The sequence below is a fragment of the Colobus angolensis genome, unplaced genomic scaffold (genome assembly GCF_000951035.1).
Source record: "Colobus angolensis palliatus isolate OR3802 unplaced genomic scaffold, Cang.pa_1.0 Scaffold193, whole genome shotgun sequence".
Classification (NCBI taxonomy): Eukaryota; Metazoa; Chordata; class Mammalia; order Primates; family Cercopithecidae; genus Colobus; species Colobus angolensis.
Window position 1 is genome coordinate 2,124,734 of NW_012115077.1, and position 16,877 is coordinate 2,141,610.

The 16,877-nt window shown below is 41.3% G+C and overlaps 1 protein-coding gene across 4 annotated transcripts in view; it reads right to left on the minus strand.

Moving 5' to 3' along the window:
- Positions 1–16,877, minus strand: part of SSH2 (slingshot protein phosphatase 2) — a 321,074-nt gene that overhangs the window by 134,433 nt on the left and 169,764 nt on the right. The window contains exon 1 of one of the 4 annotated variants that reach the window (XM_011940853.1): positions 9,656–9,938. The exons of the other annotated variants lie outside the window; for them this stretch is intronic. Within the exon in view, the coding sequence (XP_011796243.1) occupies positions 9,656–9,783 (128 nt within the window). The 5' untranslated portion in view covers positions 9,784–9,938. Of the gene's footprint in view, positions 1–9,655; positions 9,939–16,877 lie in introns of those variants that run through there. 4 annotated transcript variants of the gene reach the window in all.

Consider the following 16,877-nt stretch of genomic DNA (forward strand, 5'->3'; position numbering starts at 1 on the left):
GCCAGGATGGTCTCGATCTCCTGACCTTGTGATCTGCCCGTCTCGGCCTCCCAAAGTGCTGGGATTACAGGCTTGAGCCACCGTGTCCGGCCTTTTTTTTTTACTCTTGAAACTTTTTTGTTAAAGACACACACACACACACTAGCTTAGGCCTAAAGAGTCAGGATCACCAAGATCATTGTTTTCCATCTCTATATCTTGCCACACTAGAAGGTCTTCAAGGACAATAACATATATGGAGCTGTCAACTCCTATGATAACAATGCCTTCTTTTAGAATACCTCCTGAAGGACCTGCCTGAGGCAGCTTTACAGTTAACTATTCTCTTCTAAGTAGAAAGAGAGTACAGCGTAGGCTGGGCACGGTGGCTCATGCCTATAGTCCCAGCACTTTGGGAGGCTGAGGCGGGTGGATCACCTGAGGTCAGGAGTTCAAGACCAGCCTGATCAACATAGTGAAACCCCATCTCTACTAAAAATACAAAAGTAGCCCGGCGTGGTGGTGCATGCCTGTAATTCTAGCTACTCGGAAGGCTGAGGGAAGAGAATCGCTTGAACTCAGGAAATGGAGGTTGCAGTGAGCTGAGATTGTGCCATTGCAATGCAGCCTGAGCAACAAGAGTGAAACTCTGTCTCAAAAAAAAAAAAAAAAGAGAGAGAGTACACTCTATAATAATAAAATGTTCAATACAGTAAATACATAAACCAGCAACATAGTCGCTTATTATCAAGTATTATGTACTGTACATAACTGTATGTGCTATATTTTTATACAATGCAGGTTTGTTTGCACCAGCATCACCACAAACACATGAGTAATACATTATGCTATGACATTATGACAGCTACAGTCACTAGGTGATTTTTCATCTCCATTATAATCTTATGGGACCACTGCTGTATATGGTCTGTCATTGACCAAAATGTTGTTATGTGGTGCATAACTGCACTCAGAGAGACAAAACGCATTTACAGATAATATAATCATCCATGAAGAAAAGTCAAGAAAATCAAGTAAAAGCATATACTAGATATTAGAACCAAGTAAGAGTTTTAGCAAGATGGTCTGATATAAAAGCAAATATCAAAAGTGATAGTTTTATGACCCACCTGCTGTAACTAATTAGAAAATGTCATGGGAAAGTGGAGCTCATTCACAAGAGCAACAAAAACCTTATAAAATGCCCATGAATATATCTAATAAGAAATGTGTAATTACCGTAAGGAAAACTGTACAATTTAAATGAAGAACATTTAAAAAACAGTGAATAATAGACCCACACATCACATTCTTCATTGGGCAGGCTCATTTTGTAAAACTGTTAATTTTCTCCAAAATTAATTCAGAAAAATTTCAATCAAAATCCTAGTACAATTTTTAAAAGTGAAAAATTGATAAGCTGATCCTAAGATTTATCTGGAAAATAAAATAAACAAAAATAGGACACTGAAAAATACTAACAAGGAGGTAAAGCACTGGCATACATTTGTCCACTAAATCTATAATAAGTAAAATGAGTACTGGTGTATGAACAGAAAAACATGAACAGAACTTAAGAGTACAGAAGTATACTCCAAGCATCTGTAAGAATTTAATATATATGTAGCATTTCAAATTAGTGAAGTAAGAATGTATTAAATAATGGTATTAGAATAACTATCCAATTGGAAAAAAACGGTTAAGCTAGATTCTTCCCTCACACTATAAATAAAAATAAATTCCAGATGTTTTAAAGAGTTAAATATTTAAAAATGCAAACATGCTAGAACAAATATAAAATAATACTTTGATAATCCTGAGGATGAATGGTAAGAGGTTTTTAAAAAGCAAGATGCAAAATCTTAAAATCATAAGATAAAATACAACAAATTTGATTATATAAAAACGTAAAACTTTTATATGGGATGCAAAGTTAAAAGGCAAACAATAGGCTAGGAGAAAGTATTCTTGCCACATACTCAGAATATATAGAGAACATAAAAAAGAAAAAAGCCAAATATCAATAGAAAAATGGTCAGAAGCACAAACATTCAAATCACAGAAAAATCACATAAAAAGATGCTAAACCTCCATAGTAATAAGGGGAATTGTAAATAGAGAGGTATTTAAGAGCAGGGATTCAGGGACTCTGGAGTCAGATTGCCTGTGTTTGCATCCTGGCTGGATAATCTCAGACAAGTTAACCTCTCTGTTCTTCTCTTCTGTAATTGAGGATAATATCTAACTCATAAAGTTGTTAAGAAGAGACAATGAAATAATACATCCACTGCTCAAAACAGTGTCCCTTAGATAATAAATGCTCAGTAAAAATTATCTGCCGTTTTTTTTTTTTGCGGACAGAGTCTTGCTCAGTCACCCGGGCTGGAGTGCAACGGCATGATCTTGGCTCACTGCAACCTCCGCCTCCTGGGTTCATGTGATTTTCCCTCCTCAGCCTCCCGAGTAGGTGGGATTACAAGCACCCACCATCATGCCCGGCTAATTTTTGTATTTTTGTAGAGATGGGGTTTCACCATGCTGTCCAGGCTGGTCTTGAACTCCTGAACTCAGGTGATCCCCCCACCTCAGCCTCCCAAAGTGCTGGGATTACAGGCGTGAGCCACCGCGCCCGGATTATCTGCTATTAATATTAATATTATTGGGGTCGGTGAAGATACAGGGAAAGATATGTTTACACACTGCTGGTTAAGAGCAAATCGGTAAAGCCTTTTTAGAAAGCAATTTGGCAATATGTATCAAATTTTTAACATATACACAACATTAGGTCCAGAAATTCCACTGCTAGAAATTTATCTAAAGAATGTTTACATATGTATACAAAGATGTGTGTATCAGAACTGTGAGTGCAGCACTATAGGAGCTCTGGATTCAGAGACAAGAAACGCTGGTTCTAGTTTCAGTTCTACCATCAAGCCATGTAGCCTTGTGCAAATCACTTCAGCATTTTGATTCTCTAGTTTGTTATGCTATAAAATGTGGACAATGACTTGCCCAATCTGCCTCAGAGGAATACTTTAATTAAGTCAGGGTCCTTAGGCCATCATTATCAGCATCATCTAGGAACTTGTTAGAAATGCAAATTCTCCAGTCACACCCTATACTTACAGAATCAGAAACTCTGGGGACTGCGGGTAGCAATTTGTGTTTTAACAAGCCCTCCAGGTGATTCTGATGCAAGCTTAAGTCTGGAGATGAGTTCATGTGAAAACCCTTGTACAACTACAAAGTGGAACTGAAACAGCATTACTACTATTACTAACACAAAAAATAAGACTTTCTACCTTTTGATTTCATGAAAAGGCACATTTTGGATGAACATCCAGTATGCTCCTCTACTGCTGAGGCTGAGCCTTAGAAAGCACTGATATGCTTCTGGGAAGTCAAGTTCATATATGAACCAAGTAAATAAAAATATTTTAGGTCAAGTATAAAAAGCTTAAGGTAACCTCATTAGCAAATCAAGCAATGTTTCAGTGCCTTAGCTTCAAGACAAGATTTTTTTGATCAGAGGTTTTCATAATGGGAATATTTTATTTTATTTAGTTTTATTTATCTATTTTTGAGACAGGGTTTTGCTCTATTGCCCAGGCTGGAGTGCAGTGGCACTATCTCGGCTCACTGCAACCTCTGCCTCTCTCGTTCACACCATCCTCCCACCTCAGCCTCCCAAGTAGCTGGGACTACAGGCATGCACCACCATGCCGGCTAATTTTTTGTAGAGACAGGGTCTCCCTGTGTTGCTCAGGCTGGTCTTAAACTCCTGGGCTCAAGGGATCTACCTGCTTCGGCCTCCCAGAGAACTGGGATTATAGACCACTGCACCTAGCCAGGAATATTTTAAATGGCAGTCTTTGCCAGCATTTTATCTAACAATTTTGTACTCTTCCCTGAGCTTTTTAGGACACAAAAATGGCCACTTGTTTAGTATATAATGACAACACTAACACTTTGGCTCCTTGCTTAGTGACTACTTCCCAGGGACTGGATAATAGCTCTCTAAAAAATAATACAGGCTTCCATATTTTTCAGAAGTTCAAGGTTTTGTTTTACTAAAATGCATGTACAGACCCTTAAAGGGTATGAACTTTTTACAATCCTTCTCATCAGTCTAATCCAAGACTCTTGAAGTCTGACCAAATGATTCTCTGGGTTGCTCATATATATATATTTTCTAGTAGAATTAACACTTAACAGTACAATAGTAACTATAGTTTATTTCTGGAATGATTTTGATCATTTATTAATGTTCTTCATTGACAGGTAAAAAATAATACTATATTTGGTGAGTTTTATACAGCGGCAAGGGTAGACCTTCATCTAATAATGATGACATAATTACCAATAAAATACAGTAATACCCCAGCTATTCCATAATTTCACCTATCATATATAACACAGTTGAAAGTAATAAAAGCCTATGAAATTACCAAAATAGATGCCCAAAAGCCCACACTCCAAAAGTCATAAACTTTCCTTCCTAAGAGAGTCCACAGGATCTCACTTTGGTCTATTTACTTTTTTAAATTTTATTTTCAAGGAGATAGAGGCTGGTCACAGTGGCTCACACCTGTAATCCCAGCACTTTGGGAGGCCGAGGCAGGCGGATCACCTGAGGTCAGGAGTTGGAGACCAGTCTGACCAACATGGAGAAACCCCATCTCTAGTGAAAGAAAAAAAAAAAAAAACTTAGCCAGGCATGGTGGTGCATGCCTGTATTCCCAGCTACTCAGGAGGCTGAGGCAGGAGAATCGCTTGAACCCAGGAGGCGCAGGCTGTGGTGAGCTGAGATCACGCAGCCTGGGCAACAAGAGCAAGACTCTGTCTCAAAAAACAAACAAACGAACGAATGAAGAAAAAAAAAAACAACAACAAGAGAGACAGTCTCCCTCTATTGCCCAAGCTGGAGTGCAATGGCATGATCATAGCACACTGTAACCTCAGATTCCTGGGCTCAAGCAATCCTCCTGCCTCAGTCTCTTGAGTAGCTAGGACTACAGGCGTGAACCACTACACCTGCCTGCCTGCCTATCTAACTACCCATCCATCCATCCATCCATCCATCCAACCACCCATCTATCCTCTCTCTTATCTATCTATTTATTAGAGACAGGGTCCTGCTACATTGCCTGGGCTGGTCGGAAACTCCTGTCCTCCCAAAGTGCTGGGACTACAGGTGTGAGCCACTGCCCTTAGCTCCAATTTACTCTTTAACACAATTCACATAGGATTTGTTTCTTGGTGGTTTTTTTTTTGAGACAGAGTCTCACCCTGTCACCCAGGCTGGAGTGCAGTGGCACGATCTTAGCTCACTGCAACCTCTGTTCAAGCAATTCTCCTACCTCAGCCTCCAGAGTAGCTGGGACTACAGGTGCGTGACACCATGCCTGGCTAATTTTTTTGTATTTTTAGTAGAGACAGGGTTTCACCATGCTGGCCAGGCTGGTCTCAAACTCCTGACCTCGTGATCCACCCGCCTCGGCCTCTCCAACTGCTGGGATTACAGGCGTCAGCCACTCAGCCTAGCCTGTTTCTTGGTTTCTAAACCTACAGCAAACCTGAGGGTAGCAAATGAGAAAGGACAAAAAGCTCTTTTGAGTGGGTTCTCAGCAGTGACAAGAGAACCACTGGGCTAAGTGTACTCATGTATCAAGGCACCCCACCCCTCCAAATACAAAATCTTTTGAGTCAGTCTTCACTTAGGACCCTAAATCTGAATTGTTTAGCTGCTCCCACTAGTTATTGTTATGTCCGTATCTGTACCACAGGGAAATGCTCACAGCAGTTGAGGTTTATAGAATCAGGTCTTAGAAATAACACTTCCCTTTAGGAAAGAGCTTCTTAATCTCTTTTGAGATCACAGATCACTTTGAGACTCTGATTTTAAAATATATTTATTTACTCAACATTTTCATATAATCTCAAGGGGTTTGACTTTTTGAAGCCAATCCATAGACCTCTAGGTGACCATGGACCTCAAATTAAGAACTTCTTTATTAGGTGCTAACAGTGGGTATATTTAAGTTCATAAAGTTTAGTAGTGTACTCAGAATGATTCCTAATAATTTTTTTAATGATGATGAGCTGTGCAACATTATAAATGCTAAATAAACATGACCTCTAAAGTAATAATAATAAATACAGTTTGGAAGAAGTGAATATTATAGCAAGTTTCTTCACAGAAAAAAGAAGTGGCCAGGCACAGTAGCTCACTCCTGCAATCCCAGCACTTTGGGAGGCCAAGGCAGGAGGACCACTTGAGAATGGGAGTATGAGACCAGCCTGGGCAACAAAGTGAAACGCTGTCTCTACAAAAAAAAAAAAAAAGAGAATCGCTTGAACCCGGGGTGGAGGTGGCAGGGCGGCAGAGGCTACAGTGAGCTGAGATCATGCCACTTCACTCCAGCCTGGGTGAAAGAGTGAGACTCGGTCTCAAAAAAAAATCAGCCAGGTGTGGTGGCACGTGCCTGTGGTCCCAGCTACACAGGAAGTTGAAGCAAGAGGACTGCTTGAGCCCAGGAGGTCAAGACTGCAAGTGAGACGTGTTCAAGCCACTTCACTCCAGCCTGAGTGACAGAGCAAGGGCCTGTGTCAAAACAAAACAAAACAAGAAACAAAGAAAAAAGAAGTGGGGAAATAGAGACAAAAATAAAAGACAAATATTCCAAAAATTCTTTAAAAGTTTGTCTTAGTAGCAAAACTCAGTATTGCAAATATATTTTTTCAGGAAGTTGAAGATTTCAGCAGTCAAAGATAACTCCTCAGACTGCCAAATCTCAAAAGTGACCTTGCAACTACTAAGACAAAATATCATTTTTATAGTGGTTAAGGGCAGTGGCCTAGGAAATAGATCTAGATTCTAAGGACAGTTTTGTCATTTACTACCTATATGGCCTTGAGCAACTACTTAGCTTCTCTAAGCCTCAGTTTCATTATTTATAAACAGAACAAATTAGTTCATAAGGTTGCTATGATGATTAAATGAGATAGATGTACATTAAACTCAGCACAGTGAAAGTGGTCAATACACGGCAGCTATTAGTTATTAATTTCAATTAACTTTTTGTGTAGAGATTTACAGTTCACAAAGTGTTACCAAATATATGATCTCTTATGATCTTATGGGGTAAAAACCACTGTATCACCATTTTACAGTGGAAGAAACTGATGTTAAATTATTTACCCAAAGACACTAACTAGTAGGAAAAACAATTTGGACATGGTTGACCAGAAAATATGATTCACAACTCCTTTCCCCTCAAAAAGTTTAGAATCCCTGCCTTTTAAAAATTATTTTATTATTATTATTATTTAAAGAGGCAGGGTCTTGCTCTGCCACCCAGGCTGGCAAGCAGTGGCACACTCATGGCTCACCGCAGCCTTGAACTCCTGGGATAAAGTAATCCTCCCACCCCAGCCTCCTGAGTAGCTGGGACTACAGGTGTGTACCACCACACTCTGCTAATTTTTAAAATTTTTCGTAGAGACAGAGTCTCAGTATGTTACCCAGAATGGTCTTGAACTTCTGGCCTCAAGTGATCCTCTTGCCTCCCAAAGTGCTGGGATTACAGGTATAAGCCACTGTGCCTGGCCTTTTTAATTCTTTTTTATTTTTTTGAGACAGGGTCTTGCTCTGTCACCCAGGATGGAGTGTGGTGGCATGATCACGGCTTACTGTAGCCTCAACCTCCGAGCTCAAGCTATCTTTCTACCTCAGCCTCCTGAGTAGTTGAGACTACAGGCATGTGCCACCACACCTGGCTAATTTTTTCTATTTTTCTTAAGATGGAATCTCACTATGTTGTCCAGGTTGGTCTTCAATTCCTGAGCTCAAGTGATGCTTGCACCTCAGCCTCCCAAAGTCCTGGGACTATAGGTGTGAGCAACCACACCAGGCCCTTTTAAATTCTTTTTATTATGCTTATTAGGTTGGTGAAAAATAACTGCAGTTTTTGCTATTACTTTTACTGGCCATGAATACACATAGCATAAAATTTACCATTTTAACCATTTTAAGTGTATATTTCTAGGGTATTAAGTACTTTCACACTGTTGTGCAACTACCACCATCCATCCCTAGAATTTTTTCATCTTCCTCAAATGAAACTTTGTACTCTTCAAATACAAATTTCCCACCCCTTCTCCCTCAACCCCTAGCAACCACCATTCTACTTTACTTCTCTCTGAATTTGACTTCTATAGATAGGTACCTCATATAAATGAAATAATATAGTCTTTATACTTTTGTGACTGGCTTATTTCACTTAGAATAGTATCTTCAAGGTCATTCATACTGTAGCATATGTCAGACTCCTCCCTTAAGGCTAAATAATACTCTACTATACATACATACCAACATACCACATTTTGTTAATCCACTGCCATTTTAAAAGTACTGTTAACACTATTATTTTCATACTGGTTATCAGTGTCAGATTATTTACCCATTAACTTCTCATTCACTCCATGTCCCTTCCCCTTTTTAGACAGAAAATACCAGTCAGTCAGTTTATTTAATTGTGGAGCTTTTACAGTACAGGGCAGTAAAACAACTTTTGTGATTTTTTTCTATTTTTTTAGAAGCTCCACCATGAATCAACACACAGGGGTAAAAAAGAAACTCAAACGAGTTTAATTCTACTTGGTAGACTAGGAGGGCAAACTATGAAAATAATAAATTAGTTGTACGATTATCTAGAAATCACCTTACATGACCTTTAATAAGGGATAATGTAAAGTTTCTGTTGTTGGACATTAAAAAGTTGACCTGGGAGGGAGACAGTAGCTTTGCTTAAGTGCAGAGTCTAGGAAAACCTCAGCAGGTGACTCCTCTGAAGCCACTTGGAATGAGTGTCAATACACTAACACAGACCAAACTGCTGCTAAGTAACCTTAAACCACTGCATTGATTTAAGGATGGAACCTAGATAGGAAAAGTTCCTCTACTTGATAACTGTGAGGTGAGATTAACCACAAGCTTCAGCACACACACTTCTCAGAACTTCAACTCTCTAGAGACTTCAAAAACAGCGACGATTTAAAGATGCACTTGCACTTTGGTGAATGAAGGTGTGCATGCAGGTTTGGGCTGTAAGCACGTATTAGTAGTACAGGAGGAGATAAAATAGAAACTACCGAAATCTAGCCTTCTGGAATCACTCCAGACTACAATCAGCAGGAGCGAAGAATGGCCTTTCTTTTTGTAAATGGCTAGCAACAGAAACTTATTTAAAATAAACAAAACCCATAATCATGGAATGCTGCTCACCAGAAGGACCCACAGGGACTCCCGCTTCCGATTCTGTCGACCACCCTTCACCCCAGTCTTCCAAGTGCCAAACGGCTCAGCTGTCACTCGGTCACCACAACTACTCAGGGACAACTCGCACTTTCAAAGTCCCTCAAAGTTTACCGGAAATTCTCCGAAAGGATTCTTCCGTCCAACCCCACCCCGGGACACTTTCCGCCTCCATGAATCCCCCCACTGTTCTACCCCAGCATCCTTCCCTCCAGACGCCCGGAGACCTCCAGGCACGCAGGATGCGCGCTTGCCCTCGCTTGCTTGCTTGTTTGCTCCCAAGGATGCTGGGGAAAGAGGCTGTTCAAAGAGCAAACTTTCTGAGCGTTCGCGGAGGCGGAGGGCGCGCGGCGGACTCACAGCTGGTTGATGGCGTTCTGCGAGATGACCGCGTTGGCGGAGAAGTAAGGAATCATGTCGGGGCCACAGAGGCTGCAGGTGCAAGTGAGAGGCGCCTTCCTCTTGCGGGCCAACGTGCTCAGGGTCATGGGGCCGGCTCAAAGTGCACAGCTCCGCATCCTGGCCTCTGCTCTGCTCCGGCACGAGGCGCAGGCGGTGCGGGCACCCGGCGGTGGAGACGGGCCCGCCGGGTCGCGCGGGGGCAGCCGCCGAAGCCCCGGGACTCAGCAGTCGAGTCCGGACTGACGGGCACCGCCAGCAGCCCGCCCCTACCCGCGTCCGGGGCGGTGGGGTGGGCGGGTCCTAAGAGCGGAGAGGGTAGGCCCGGCCAGCGCCCCGCCCCAGATCTCGGGACGCCCGCGCGGATCCCGCAGCGCGCGTCACAGCCTTTAGGGCATCCGGCGGCCTCCGAGACACCGCTGCCTCGGTAAGGGAGTGAATCTAGTCGTGGGTGCGCGAGAAAGGCTTGCATTTCTCTAAAGGAGGATGTTTCAACAGAAAAGTCCTCTCTCTTAAAGATTGGCTTTGTACATTGTACCGCAAACCCGTTTTTGACAGATCTTAAAAAGTTTAAAGGCCATAAATTCACAAGTGCAACAAATATGTTTCAAAGACTTCCTATGTGATGTGGAAATTCAGCGCTTACACTCACATACGTGTGTGTGTGTGTGTGTGTGTGTGTATATATATATATATATTTTTTTTTTTTTTAGACGGAGTTTCTGCTATTGTCGCCCAGACTGTAATGCAATAGTGCGATCTCGGCTCACTGCAACCTCTGCCTCCCAGGTTCAAGCGATTCTCCAGCCTCAGCCTCCCGAGTAGCTGGGATTACCGGTTTGCGCCACCACGCCTGGCTAATTTTTGTATTTTTCGTAGAGGTGGGGTTTCATTGTGTTGGCCAGGCTGGTCTAAAACTCCTGACCTCCGGTGATCCGCCCGCCTCGGCCTCCCAAAGCGCTGGATTACAGGCGTGAGCCAGGGCGCCCGGCCAGATTTTTTTTTTTTTTTTTAAACAGTTGAAGTTATGATCAAACAAACAAAACAATTTAGATTGTCGATAACATCTACTAATCTTTGTAAGTACATCTATAGAGGGCTTTCTTAGCCATTCCCCAATCCAAGGATTCACTGGCTTAGCTGCACATAGGAATTACTTGTGGTAGGTTTAAAAAATCTCAGTGCCCAGGCTGCACTTTAATAGAATTGGAATCTCTTGAAGGTGGGATTTAGACGTATTCTTCAAAGCTCCCCGGGTGATTCCAAAGTGCAGCCATGGTTGAGAAGGCAGGGTGGAGATCATATCTTCACTTTACAGATATGGTAACATTTAAGGTCTAAACAGATGACCTCGTTTATAAATAATGTCACTCAGGAACCCAGGTTTTATGACCTTTGATCTAGGGCTTTTACCTTCAAACGGTATTCCCTGACGCCTTTACAGTTTTAAGCTCTTAACCATGTTCCTTCCAATTCACTGAGCAGTGCCTTTCACCTGACCAGGGACAAGCTCTTTGTAAAATATGACTGCGCTCTTTCTCTCCTGCATGCTATGCTCACAAAAGGGGCTGGCACGGTGCAGGCATTCAATAGAAGTTACCTTCCTTTTATTTTACCTTTCCAGGCTCATTATGCTACAGCAAATATTTTCAGGTATCAGCATTTTCAGCATTTTTGAATACTAGACTAAAATACATATCACTGAAGCTGCCTTAGGAATTCTGGAGTCAGAAATTAATAATAATTCCTAAAAACTTCACTAACCAATTAGAAAACAGATTAAAATTAGGAAGAAATCACTTTAAGACTCAACATGCTATAATCAAGAAAATAATAAGCCTTTGTTCTACATAAATATTCATGCTCCTTTCCCATTGGAAAGTTTGGCAATTTTCAAGATACTAGTAATGAAATAATCAATCCAAATTATAAGTTTTATGCCTAAAACCAGAAGTACTCGTTAGTTGATTCTTCCATAAAACTTATGGCTATTGCCAAATCACCTTGAGGGACTTGAAATACTGCAAACTCACGCTGGAAAGTGTTATCTAAGTTTCTGAGATATCTGGTAATAGGAAAGCACCAGGTGGCAAGTGAAGAGTTAATGAAAAGTCTGGATCTTGGAGTTCATCATCTTCATCCATCTCTAGGAAGGAAAATGTTTGAAAGATTTATTCAGGCTGTGTCAGCAGGCACCCAAATGGTAGTGTAAGAAAAAATCTGCTGATACACCCCAAAATAAATTGCTTAAAATATCTGGCAAACTTGCCAGTTTGAAACTTCTTCCAGGCTGTAATTTATTACAGCCTCCTGCTGTGATAAAAAAAAAAAAAAAAAAGCAGCAGGCACTTTAGAACAGCACTGTTAAGGTGAGTCCAGTTCCCACTTCCTTTCATGACACAGCAGAGAGAGGATTTTATTGAAGTCAACACTAAATGATGCCATTTGGGACAGATAATGGCATGGTAATCATCTGTATCTGTCTGAAAAAACAGGAAATATATATTATTCAATTCATACTTAATATCTCTTGCATTTAAAAATGCCAGAGATAAAGATTTCATAAATATGTATCTTGTCTTTTATAAATAGGTTCCTATAGCGACGCCCCAGAAGTGCATAGTCCTTTCCTTTCTCCTCAGAAGACCTCTGTCAGTGTCTGTTCAGCAAAGGAGGCTATGTTAACATCCCTATCCAGGCTTTTTCAAAAGCTTCTCAAAGTTAAATTCTCACTTTGAACTGCAATATAGGAAATTGAGAAAGTGCTAGAACATGTCTCCTGCTTTTTTTTTTTTTTTTTCTGATATGGAGTTTCACTCTTATTGCCCAAGCTGGAGTGCAATGGCGCGATCTCAGCTCACTGCAACCTCCACCTCGCGGGTTCAAGCGATTCTTGTGCCTCGGCTTCCCGAGTAGCTGGGATTACAGGTGAGTGCCACCACACCTGACTAATTTTTTGTATTTTTAGTAGAAACAGGGGTTCACCATGTTAGCCAGCCTGGTCTCGAACTCCTGACCTCAGGTGATCCACCCGCCTCGGCCTCCCAAAGTGCTGGGATTACAGGCGTGAGCCACTGCGCCTGGCCTGTCTCTTGCTTTTTTAAGAAAAAAATTAAATCATCTTTGCAAACTGGGACACCTTTAAGAAAATGGTTTTCTGCTACTGCCTGTTTTTAAAAGTTGTACAAATTCCTTTTCTTTGCATAGTCTGCAGAGTGTCAAAATCCCAATCAATTTAGTTTCAGCTCAATTTAATTCTCTACTCTCCACTGTCGGTAAACAAGGCTCTAGGGAGCAAGCTCTCTGTACCCATGCATCTAGGAATTCAAAAATGATTTCAAATGAGATTGAGCAGCATGAAATAAACTAAGTTAGTTTTTTTACTCTACATGAAGTCAGAAGGGGCTTTCTCTAAAAAACAAATTTTGCAAAAAGGCCCTGAAGAAAAATTGCTGCCTTTCTTTACATTCTTGCTTGAGTTGGAAGATTTGAAATTAGCTTTGTCATGTCATTTGCCGACCATTTCAAGATTCAAAATGTGAATATTCTAAAATGTTGGCTCTTGACAATATTAGCTATGACCAAATTAAGTTTTTGTAGGATGACACATTAATAGTATTAAAAATGCGGCTGGGCGCAGTGGCTCACGCTTGTAATCCCAGCACTTTGGGAGGCGAGGCGGGTGGATCACGAGGTTAGGAGATCAAGACCATCCTGGCTTAACACGGTGAAACCCCGTCTCTACTAAAAATACAAAAAATTAGCCGGGCATGGTGGCGGATGCCTGTAGTCCCAGCTACTCAGGAGGCTAAGGCAGGAGAATGGCGTGAACCCGGCAGGCGGAGCTTGCAGTGAGCTGAGATCCGGCCACAGTACTCCAGCCTGGGCGACAGAGCGAGACTCCGTCTCAAAAAAAAAAAAAAAAAAGAAAAAAATGCTTAAGTAGAAAATGCTTAAAGTACTTCCATTACTGTGTATCCATGTATCCCTTATGGTATAATCACTGTAAAACAGTGAACACTGGAGACTTACATGCTGACCTAACTATTTTCCAGGACAGATCTGAAGGTACGCTGAAATGAAAATGAAGGATGTAGTAGATATGTTTTTGCTGCTGTGACAAAATTTCAACATGCGTGGATCACTTGAACTGATGCCAAAAGCAATGTGCTATAAGCCAGGGGACCTAATCTGTAGTTCTAACATAGTCACTTAAAAACTGAGACTGGCCAAGTCCCTTCATCTATAAAATGGGATAACAAAACCCTAAGGAAATGTCCCTACATCTGTTCTTATGAGAGTTGGGAAATTTTTAGAAAGGAATCTCATCCTTCTGGAGAATATGTATTTAATCCAGTTAAGATAAGCAGTCACGCCGGGCGCGGTGGCTCAAGCCTGTAATCCCAGCACTTTGGGAGGCCGAGACGGGCGGATCACGAGGTCAGGAGATCGAGACCATCCTGGCTAACACAGTGAAACCCCGTCTCTACTAAAAAATACAAAAAACTAGCCGGGCGAGGTGGCGGGCGCCTGTAGTCCCAGCTACTCGGGAGGCTGAGGCAGGAGAATGGCGTGAACCCGGCAGGCGGAGCTTGCAGTGAGCTGAGATCCGGCCACAGTACTCCAGCCTGGGCGACAGAGCGAGACTCCGCCTCAAAAAAAAAAAAAAAGATAAGCAGTCACCTAAGGCAAAGCAGTAGAGCCCAGTAGTTAAAAACTCTGGCCTTGGAATTAATAGGCCAGGTTTGGATCATACTGCAACCATTAGCTATGAATTTCAGTTACTTAGTCTTTGGCTCAGTTCTTGGCACTTAATTTATGAAGTTATTGTGAGGATTAATTAATTTACATAAAGTACTTAAAAGAGTGCCTGGCACAAAAATTTACTCTTTCGCTTTAATGTCTGGCAACTTGAAGGTAAGACTCACCGTGCACCTTATTCACTAAGAAAATGAAAACGTTAGAGATTATCCTCTATGCTCTTCCACAAATCTGAAAAATAGCTAAAGTGGACAACATTAGAAAGTGGCAATGATGCTATATCAGAAGTTCCAGGTTCTAGCTGCTTTGTCTATGGGCAAACCATATCCTAGCCCTACTTTCTTTCATCTTTTTTTTTTTTTTTTTGAGACGGAGTCTCACTCTGTCTCCCAGGCTGGGGTACAGTGGCCAGATCTCAGCTCACTGCAAGCTCCGCCTCCCGGGTTTACGCCATTCTCCTGCCTCAGCCTCCCAAGTAGCTGGGACTACAGGCCCCTGCCACCTCGCCCGGCTAGTTTTTTTGTATTTTTTTAGTAGAGACAGGGTTTCACCGTGTTAGCCAGGATGGTCTCGATCTCCTGACCTCGTGATCCACCCGTCTCGGCCTCCCAAAGTGCTGGGATTACAGGCGTGAGCCACCGCACCCGGCCTACTTTCTTTAATCTTAAACTGGGGTAATCAAACTGAGGTAATGTTTACCTCACGGGCTGATTAAGATACAGGGACAAAAGGCCGGCACAGTGGCTTATGCCTGTAATGTCAGCATTTTGGGAGGCCGAGGCAGGTGGATCACTTGAGGTCAGGAGTTCAAGACCAGCATGGCCAACATGGTGAAACTCCTTCTCTATTAAAAATACAAAAATTAGCCAGGCGTGGTGATGGTTGCCTGTAATCTTAGCTACTCGGGAGGCCAAGGCAGGAGAATCGCTTGAACCTGGGAGGCGGATGTTGCAGTGAGCCAAGATTGCACTGCTGCACTCCAGCCTGGGTGACAGAGTGAGACTCTCCAAAAAAGAGATACAGGGACAAAAGTACTTTGTGAACAACACCAAATTTTTTTATTGTTATTATCATCATCATCCATAAATTGGTCAATCAGCTTTCAATAATAGAAAGCTAGTTATATTTGTTTTCTTTCATTACCCTGAAGTTGATGAATGAATGAATATTAAAATACCCGTCTGGGCACACTGGCTCACACCTGTAATCCTAGCACTTTGGGAGGCAGAGACAGGATAACTGCTTGAGCCCAGGAGTTTGAGACCAGCCTGGGCAAGATAGTGAGACCCTATCTCATTAAAAAATAATAACAATAAAGAAAAAAATAAAATATATACAAATTTCCCCTATGTACCACCATTTCATCCAGGAAGTCTTTACTATGATTGTTTGCCAGGTAGTTTTACTCAGTATTACCATCTGTAGTAATGTGAAATATGCAGTGCTCAATTTTTGTATTTTTAAAGCTTTCATGTAATAGCTTTAATTTACGTAATTTTAGTTTTAAAATACTAAGTCATAAGAAAAAATGATTATACCACAGGACCTATTTGTATTTTTATGTTTTCTCTAAGGGCTCAATGTAGAAAAATAAATCGTAAGTTAATCCCCTGAATATCAAAAGGAAGAAAACCAACACTTAGAATTACAGAGTAATGCAACATTCTGTCTCCTGTTAATGTGTAAAACATTAGGACAAAACTCTCAAGATAATATCTGAATTTTCACCAAGAAGTATCTTACTACACTTAGTCAATGGCATTCTTTATATAATACAATAAACCAAACTCTGTAAACAAAGGCACTTAAAAGCAAATGTTTTGCAATCACCATGTGGCTAATTTTTTAAAAAAGAATATCTGACCATAGTTTTAAACACTGGATTGAACAATGTCACTGAACCTTTATAGTATTTTCCATAGAACTTTTCCTCCATAAGAGTAATGGAAAACACTGAAAAGATCTGCCTATCAACTGTAGGAGAGGTGATCTCTAATGCATTCATCCCCCCATGGTCTTAACACCATATGCTCCTGTAGGAAGAGATACTGAAATGCTGCTTTCTTCAGGTTACAAAAGCCCCAAACTCTATTGTTTAGTAAAAATAATAGGTATTTACAGATCACTTTTCACATCAAACACACTTTACAAAACATTTAACCATTTAGTCCCCACTTTATCTCTTTGCACGTTTTTTCTTTTTCTTTTTTTCAGACTTCTCAGAGATGAAACATTTTATTTTTTAAACTAGTTGTTTTTTAAATAACATTAACACATACTGAATGCTTAAATCACTTTTTAGAATTCAGAAAGGTAAAATAAAAGTCACCATTCTCTAGGCCGGGCGCGGTGGCTCAAGCCTGTAATCCCAGCACTTTGGGAGGCCGAGACGGGCGGATCATGAGGTCAGGAGATCGAGACC